Source organism: Garra rufa, chromosome 13, assembly GCF_049309525.1.
Source record: "Garra rufa chromosome 13, GarRuf1.0, whole genome shotgun sequence".
Classification (NCBI taxonomy): domain Eukaryota; kingdom Metazoa; phylum Chordata; class Actinopteri; order Cypriniformes; family Cyprinidae; genus Garra; species Garra rufa.
This window is the reverse complement of record NC_133373.1, coordinates 434,255-443,329: the sequence shown is the minus strand read 5'-3', so window position 1 is coordinate 443,329 and position 9,075 is coordinate 434,255. Positions and strand designations below refer to the sequence as shown.

Sequence of the window (9,075 nt, the reverse complement as noted above, 5' to 3'; positions counted from 1 at the left end):
TGCTAAGTTTTTCCTCCGTTATGAGAACCGGCATTCCCAGTTCTTTTGGAGATGGCCGCGCCAACACTTTTAGATGGTCAGCTCAGCCTCACGCCCTTTTCCTGTACTGTTCTAACCATCTTCCTACCCTACCCTGTATAAGTGAGTTTATGTTTGTTTGTTTGTTTAGATTAGTTATATGTTAGTCGTTAATTAATAAAACTCTTGTGCACAAATTACATGAGTCCCTGATTCTGCCTTGCAAATTAATGTCCCTTTACGATTTCTGATCGAGCTACATGCTCTAATGCATCATTACTGTAAGAATGTTATTTTTCTGTGGCCAAGAAAATATCATTGCTTAGGGTTGATACGAAATTATCCTGTATGTTCGCTAGACGAACAGATTAATTGATGGCGATTTAATCCCGCTACAGTTTCTACTAGCGGCTGATATAAATAATTGTAATTAATCAAAATTAATTGTAATTATTTGTAATTGTAATCACATTAGATCACAAAAGTAAATTATTTCCATTCCGATTTCGATACAGCATATTCTTCTTTAGGGGGGTTTACTGATAAAGTAATGGGAAGATAACATTTTAGTCTCACATAGCCAGACCTTCAGACTGATGGCTAAAGGTCTGGAATTTATGGCAGCTTTCATTGGCCCAGGCCCGCCCATAAGGCCATTTGACCGACATGTCAAACAACCAACCACAGTTCGTTTCGTTCAGCGTCATGTTTCGGTGCGTGGTAATGCCCCCACAACAACAGACTGGCGTGCAACAAGTCAGTCATTGAAATAACCAGCATTGAAAGTTAAATTAGAAGAGGGAGAAGAAGCAGTAAGTCAGTCATTTGTTCACAAACGTCGTAAAAGTGTATAACAACAATGGTGTATGCATTAGCAAAACACAGAGTAAATCAGTCTGCGCTTTGTTTCCCAGTGGACCGAAAATAAACGCGACACTCGCGTCTACAGGAAATCCGATCAAATTCAACTAATCAGATGACGACTTCGACATTCCTGAAGTGTTTCCAAGTAAGTGTACCATATGTGTCAGACATTTAGCCATCATTCCATGGGCGTGATGTCTGAGGCTGAGACTAATAACATTGTGACTATTAGGGGTGTAAATCGGAGCCTTCAAGACGATTCGATACGATACCGATTCCTTAAGCCAACGATTCGATTATTTTCGATACTTCAGAATTCCCTGTGATACGATGCGATTCGATCCGATTCGATTCAATATTAGATATTTTTACATGATATCTATTAAGTTTCAAATAAATCAACAAAAATAGTAAATAATTTGCCTTTTATTGAGAATACAGAAACAGTATTCTATTCACATAATGTGTATGTTCCACTAAAGCAGTTGTGCTCAATGCACTGCAAATAGAACAGCAAATATAAGTTACTGCATCTACAAAGTGCAATCAGATAAATTGTAATAAGAAAAAAAAAAAAAAAAAAAAACTTATAGTGCAGGTCTACTATGGCCAATTAGCCTATTCACCGTTTAAAAAAAGTTTCTTTCATACAAAATTGGTTACATTTTGAAAATACAATTTGCATCTTATTAAGAGGTAATGGTCACACATCCTCTGCAGTAGATGAACTGCAAATAGAATACTACTCCACAAAATCAGTTCAAAATCATCGCTCTTGAAAGTCAGACAACAATGTGAGGTCTGTGAACATGAACAACATCATAGATGGACTGTGAAACGAAAGTAATGCGTATGAAGAAGAAGACAGTGAGGTTAGTGCCACCCGCAGCTTAGGAGTAGGTAGTTCGCTTAATACGTCGGAGCCATAGACAGTAAAAGAAAGGTCGGAACGGATTCTAAAAATAGACAAGTGAACAAACAGGCGGCAAAATAAACACATTAATCGATATTCTTGCGGACGAATCGATGCATTGAATCGGCGGCTGCATAATCGATGCATCGATACGAATCGATTAATATTTACACCCCTAGTGACTATTAGTTGTCTTTTAATGCTGCACATAAAACAAATGAACACATTTGTAATTTCTACAATAGCCTGTATGTACACACATATACTACAAACAGCACAACAAAACTACTAGTTTAACTAATATAAAGTGAAGAAATGAAATAAGCGAGCAAGCAATATCACAAATAAATATAATCATACAGAATCAACTGAAATAAAAAGTTTTCATGTAGGTCTAACGGGACAGAAGTATTCAGGTAGGAAATTGACACACAGTAGCAGGTTTATTAGGCTGCTGTCACTTTAAGAGCTAATGCAAAGATCCAACATACTGAACATACTGCTTACATCTCTAGTAGACACTGGTTTTGGTGGATCGGCAAGTCATTTTCACAAAAATCTGAAAATGTATATTTAGTTAAAGTGAGATCTCTTTTACCTTTTCTTGCACTTGAATGTTTAAATTGGTAGGAAAAAAATAAAATTCTATGGCCGCCGTTCAACATAGGGTGACAAGTGTTCTCCAAGAGCTTTAATCTGCGATGGCGACCATGGTCTCGTCTCATGAAATGTTGTCTGCTCGCAGGTCATTTCTACAAGTTCAGATCATTTTTGGTCGCTGAGAGGATCTGTGCATCGGTATACTTCTATGTTTATAACATGGTCCCAGTTAGTGATCTTGAGAATCCGATGCAGACATCAGAGGTGAAAAACGTCCAACTTTTGAGCGATGGCTTCCAGGTATCCAGGTTTTGCACACGTAGGTCCCCAACGATCATGGCCAGGAATCACAGTCTAATCTTTAGGACGGCAAGTTCCAGATTGGACAAAGCCGTTGGAGCGCGGCAGACTGTCACTGGTCTGTGTCACCGAATCATGAGGGCCAATCACATAATGGAAAGCTTGCCTTGCTGATTTGAGCATTGACAATCATATGCAACAAGAACAAGGTCATGGCGTGGGATACGGTTGAACTCAAGTAGCAAGTCTTCGTAAAAAGAGTCCTTAACCACATTGGAGGCATCTTCCGTTGACGCATAGACTTCAACAATGGTTAGCATCTATTCCTTTGCATTAAAGTGTTGGTAACACTTTATTTTAAGGATCAGGAATTAGACAGTAATTAATGACTAATAACTGCATTTGTAAATGACTAGTTATGGACTTGTATGCCCTTACAAGCTATTTATAAGGCTTTTTTTGGCTGTTGTCTTATGTTGGTCTTATAGACCCTTTATATTTGTTTCTGTCCTAACAGTGTACTAATTAGCTAAACATAAAGCAAACTAATAGCTTGTATTGTGCGAATTACAAACTTTATAAGTTCTCAGTACACTTTGCGAATGTGTAGCTTATAAGTATGAAATAAATATAGAATAGCAATTTCATCAGACATTTAAATTAGCTGAAAAACAGTTACACAAAAGCAGTCTATTCAGGGAATGGGGAATATTTAGTTTTTAAATCATTTGTTATTATGGAACAACTGCTAGAAAGACTGTGCTTTTATGTAAAAGTGTTTTTCTGTTAATTGAAATGTCTGAGATGAAATGCCTATTTTATATTTATTTTATACTTATAAGCTACACATTCGCAAAGTGTATTGAGAACTTATAAAGTGTGTAATTCACACAATACAAGCTATTAGTTTGTTTTATGTTTAATACACTGTTAGGACAGAAACAAGTATAAAGGGTCTATAAGGCAAAAATAAGACAACAGCCAATAAAGGCCTTATAAATAGCTTGTAAGGGCATAGAAGTCCATAACTAGTCACTTACAAATGCAGTTATTAGTCATTAATTACTGTCTAATTCCTGATCCTTAAAATAAAGTGTTACCAAAGTATTTCTTTATCTAAGACCTCAGTGTTTATAATCTTTTAAGAGGCTGTCAACCTTGATTTATTGGAATTTTTAGGTGTTCGGTTTTGTTTTGATATTTCATGCTTATGGGTTGTTTTAATAAAAAGATGTAAATTCATCTCCTGTAATGGACAGATTTGATGAACAGTGAGCTTGAGTCTTTGCCTCCATCATTAAGGCCAAAAAATGGATAGAGATTGTCAGTGAAAGTCTGACCAGTGAAAGAGTAGATATGAAAGCCGGAGTCCACGTCATGAAAGGAGACCACACCTTCCTCATAATCCACAAACACACCGACCTGCTGCGGCTTCACTCTCAGATTCAGAGAAATGGGCCAATCATTACGGGCACTATATTCATCCCCATTCTTCAGCCACACAGTCCAATATCCATTACAGGGTTTCGGTGTGATCCTTCCCTTCCTGTTAATGGATTCTCGGACCACTCCTAAAGTCCAGGCAGTCCTTCCACTCACCTGGACCTCAAAATAAAATCTCCTTGAGGAGAATCCCACCCTTCCCAGCACACAGGGAGAAAAATTAAATCTCTTTGGGTCGTCTGGGACTTTCTGCTCAGTGTCTCCACGTCTCACTTGTTTTCCATTAGAGGACACAATGAGATATGGATGAGCTGTATCAGGATCCAGAGTCACATGCACTGAGGAAATTAAGAATATGATTAACAACTTCACAATACACATTTAATGATGATAATGTTTGTAATATTTAATGCAGATTTTCATGTACCTGCATACTGCTGGATCTTCTTTAACACTGCAAAGACAAATTACAAGAAAAACATCATGAGGTCTTTGTGTGTGTGTGTGTGTGTGTGTGTGAAATCAAAGACAAGTTTTAATGTTACAGTTAAAGAACCGTGTACAACATCATGTTTTTATACAAACAATTTATGTCTCTAGCAAAGATACCATTTTAAAAATGTAAACTTAAAGCCCACCGCTGCAGAGCTGTTTGATGTACAGACCTAAAACCCTTTTCACCCCCTCTGAATAAATACTGTAAAGATGTGTTTTCTTAATGATCACTAATATATTTCATGGAAAGATGGCAACATTAAAATGTTCTGAGCATATACTCAATAATAAGTATATGATTAATATAATATATAAATATATTAAAAACAAAAATTATATGCCAATATTTTCTGTAATGTAGATATAAGTAGCCAATTTTGTTTAAATAAAGGATTGCAGAATTGAATTTACACCCTATGTTAATGTTAATAGGTCCTCAACCTGGAATCAATCCCAGGTCGTGTTTGCGTTCACACAGAAGGCACACTGATACATTTTTTGGATTTTTCTTTTTAATCAACACGCAGTGTGAGAGGGGCTTAAAGGTGCCATAGAATGGAAAACTGTGTTTACCTTGGCATAGTTGAATAATACCAGTTCAGTACATGGACATGACATACCATGAGTCTCAAACACCATCGTTTCCTCCTTCTTATATAAATCTAGTGTTTGCAAAAGACCACCGAAAAATAGGTCAATTCCAACATAACACCGACTGTTACGCAACTTTCCCAGGATCGTTAATAGTCACGCCTCCAACATTTGCATCGACCAATCATCAGTAACGTCAGCACATCAGTTAAACAAGGCGAGCTACTGAAGGGATATGGTTAGCTTAATGCTAGCGCTAGCCTGTTACATTGCAGTACATAAGATTTCACTGAGCACATAAACAGAGAGATGACTGCACTGATGATGGCCAATGATTTACAGATCCTGAGCATCACTGACAAACACCTGAACTTGTGTGGTAAGTAAGCACTTCCGCTGCAGTATAGCGTTACACAGAGCACATGCATCACAATAGTGAGGCTAAAATGTTTCGGATTCAAAACGGCAGATTCAACAAACCGCATATTAAAATCGGCTACAGCCCCGTAATTAAATATATATTTCCTCCATGTAGCAGCTATAGAGATGAGCTGCTCTGTGAAACAGCCAATCAGAGCAGAGCCCCTCATTAATATTCATGAAGCTTCCAAATAAGGCAATAACAGAGCATTTCATTCTAGGGACAAATCCTAGGGTTGTAAATGGAGCTGTAAAACCGTTTCTGGAGATTTTTGCCCTTCATACCTTCTATGTAGATATCAGAGAACAACTTAAAATATTGTTTCAATGCATTCTATGGCACCTTTCATTTCATTTGCCTTTTCTAAATACATCAGAGGTATGTTTGAGCTCCCAAGAGTGACACCTAGTGTCAGAACTTTGACACAACATCTACGTTTCCATGATCAGAGGGAGTTACAAAAGTAACCAAGATGTTTCTCTCTGTAGTTTCTAAACTAAAGCCTCATGGTTGTGTTACAGGGACGAAGCTTCTAGTATGAATTTACTGCATATTTTCTGAAATTAGAGATGAAAATGACTTGCCGCCTTCAAGAAGAACTGTAAGTTGTGGATATTGATCTTTCTTCATTAGTGATATTAAAAGGTGATGTGTATGACGTATTTGATATTAACACACCAGTTTGCTTGAGTTTCTCATGTAGAGTGTCCTGCAGTTGAGTCAGAGCTTTCCTCAGAGTCTCCACACTCTCTTCTGTCTTCATTTTGATCTCAGACCAGTTCCTGGTGTTTCCAGAGCTGCAGAGGGAGGAGTAAATCTACAGCAGGAGAAAGCAGAAATCTTTCAGCATTGGGAGTGATAGAGCATCATCACTGAAGAGAGAGATGTTGACTGACCCGTAGGAGCTGGAGCTGATCTTCAGTGTGTGACAGCTGCTGCAGCTTAGTGTTTCTCATCTTCAGCTCTGTGATCTCCTGCTCCAGCTCTTCAATCAGCTCTTCCTCACGTTTCTCTGCTGCTTTCTGCTGCTCCTTCATTATCTCCAGTAGTTCAGTCTGACATCTCTCAATGGAGCGGATGAGATCAGTGAAGAGCTTCACACAGGCTGCTTTCTCCTCTTCTGTGTTTCTCTGGTCAACCGGTCGGTCAGTTAATAAGTTATTAGCAGTGTTTTCCACATGCAGCAGTTCATGTTATGGACATCAATTAAATGTTAATAAATGAGTCTAATAAGCAAGCACTCACTGTTCTGACTCCTGCTGCATGTTTGATGTCTTGCATTTTCTTCATCCTGTCCTGGATCATCTGCTCCACATCTTGGATCATCCAATGAGTCTATAAACAGAGAATATTTGATTAATTTAATGATGTGAAGGCAAGTAAATAATAAGAGAATTGTAATTTAGAGGTAAAACATTGTCAGTACTTCTTGTAAAGAGACAGTGTTGTGGTTCTTGTGATCGGCGTCAGTGCAGGACAGACACACAGACGTCCGCTCGTCTCTACAGAACAGCTCCAGAGGTCTCTGGTGTTTCTGACACACATAGTCCTCCAGATTACTCGCAGGCTCCATCAGTTTGTGTTTCTTCAATCCTGTCACTCTCAAATGAGGCTCCAGGTGAGTTTCACAGTAAGAGCTCTGACACACCAGACACGACTTCAGGGCTTGCAGCTTGCCTTCCCCACAGATGTCACACAGAACATGTCTTTTCTTTCTGTAGTGATCTGTAACCACTTGGAGCGTGGTATTAATCTTGAGATCAGGTCTTTGGTTGAATGTTGTTTTACAGTATGGACAGCTGCAGGTCTGGCTGGTGTCCCAGTGTTTATTCAGACAGGTCTGGCAGAAGTTGTGTCCGCATGAGGTGCTGACGGGATCAGTGAACACATCCAGACATATACAGCACTGAAGCTCATCCGTCAGTGGATCATTGGAGGACGACATATCTGGAAAGAAAACATTTCATAAAGATGAAGACTACTAGTGTAAAGACAAAATCTTGAAGAGGTTCTATTACGTCCTTTTACGGAGACTCAGTTTGGTTTTAGGGGTGTACTACAATAGGCTGTATGCACGGCGGTGAATGACTTACTTCCGGTGGAATATAAGGATGCTGGATTACTTCCGTTCCGGCGCGATTGTAGAGTGCTGTGTACCATTTTTTCTAATAACTTGTATTGTCTTCTATACTACGGTAACGTTAGTCACAAAAACAGACTCCACTCATATTGTTGATGCTTATTTGCTTTATTATATTAAATAAACATATAAAATGACATCTAAACGTATGAAAGTATCTTTTCAAAGACGGGAGGACAGCCCCTCTAGCCACCACTGCTGTGTGCCGCAGTGTACAGCATCTGCTAAATTTAACACTTTTCTAAGTTTCCACACGTTTCCTAAAGAATGTGTGATTATAAAACCAACTTTGCCGCCTTGTATCTCCATTACCACTGTTTCAGCTATAATTAGCAGTGATAATGCAGTGCTGTTCATCTGTCGTAGAACTGCATTACATTTTTTATTCTTATTATTTTGTACAATAATCATCCATACTAGCTAAGATAACAGCTGTGGTTATCCAAGCTGAACAGTGGTAACGTTAGAAAAGTAAAAACTGAACTGGACTGAACATGTCCAACAGAACTTTGAACGTCACTTTTAAGCTACTCTACTCTCAGTTGGTGTGGAGTCTCTGCTTTCCTCATAGAGCGGTAGCAGTGAGCTTTCACTGAGATCTCATTTGTGGCCCTGATTTTACCTGACACTTTCAGACAAAATTACAAACACGCCTGCTGCTGGACGAATCGTAAAAAAAATAATAGTAGTTCAGTTCAGGCGGTTCAGCTGAATTTACCTTCATAATTGCACAGATACGAAGACACATAAAACTTGAAACCTTTCTCAAGTTTGCTCTGTGGCGTTGTACTGCACATCAGTGATTGTACATTTGGGCAACTCTTGCAAACACCGAGTAAAATTCGTCAACTCTGCCATAATCGCGTTTTTCTCCGCTTCAAACCTCTCCAACCGGAAACGGAATAGCAGCCTTGCGTCAAACGCGGAAGTACGCGTGCATAGAGCCTATAGATTTTCATTTTTGTCAATTTTTTTAAACATATTTTATATCATTGCATCATCTTTTTCCAGTCTGTCTCAAACACTCAGTTCAGTTCCTCTTTCTAAGCAACAGAATTAAAAAGACTCCAAAACAAATGGATTTTCCTATCATGTTTTTTGTAATTGCACTATATAAATAAATTGTGAAAATGATTATAGTTTAGATTGTGTCAACAGGAAGGCCCACTGTTTTTGACTTCAAAATCCCTATGCTATACAAATCTAAGCCTCATTTAGCCCCTGACAATGTTTATTAACAAAAGGACCATGCAGAACTTTTGCAAACACAAATTTTACAGGACATTTCAG

At 38.4% G+C, this 9,075-nt stretch overlaps 1 protein-coding gene across 1 annotated transcript; it reads right to left on the bottom strand.

Annotated features, from left to right (window-relative positions):
• Nucleotides 1-2,219: 2,219 nt before the first annotated feature.
• On the bottom strand, nucleotides 2,220-7,592 carry LOC141348768 (E3 ubiquitin-protein ligase TRIM21-like). The gene is made up of 6 exons (XM_073853051.1): nucleotides 7,072-7,592; nucleotides 6,891-6,980; nucleotides 6,542-6,775; nucleotides 6,324-6,462; nucleotides 4,566-4,592; nucleotides 2,220-4,476 (listed from the first exon to the last, which is right to left on the bottom strand). The coding sequence occupies exons 1-6, from the start codon at nucleotides 7,588-7,590 to the stop codon at nucleotides 3,935-3,937; spliced, it is 1,551 nt and encodes a 516-aa protein (XP_073709152.1). The 5' UTR covers nucleotides 7,591-7,592; the 3' UTR covers nucleotides 2,220-3,934.
• Nucleotides 7,593-9,075: the final 1,483 nt, after the last annotated feature.

Coding starts and splice junctions, on each gene's coding strand:
- LOC141348768 (XM_073853051.1), bottom strand. CDS start 7,590: ATGTCGTCCTCCAATGATCCACTGACGGATGAGCTTCAGTGCTGTATA. Junction 6,776..6,890: donor ATGCAGCAGGAGTCAGAACA/GTGAGTGCTTGC, acceptor CCGGTTGACCAG/AGAAACACAGAAGAGGAGAA. Junction 6,463..6,541: donor ATCAGCTCCAGCTCCTACGG/GTCAGTCAACAT, acceptor CTCCTGCTGTAG/ATTTACTCCTCCCTCTGCAG.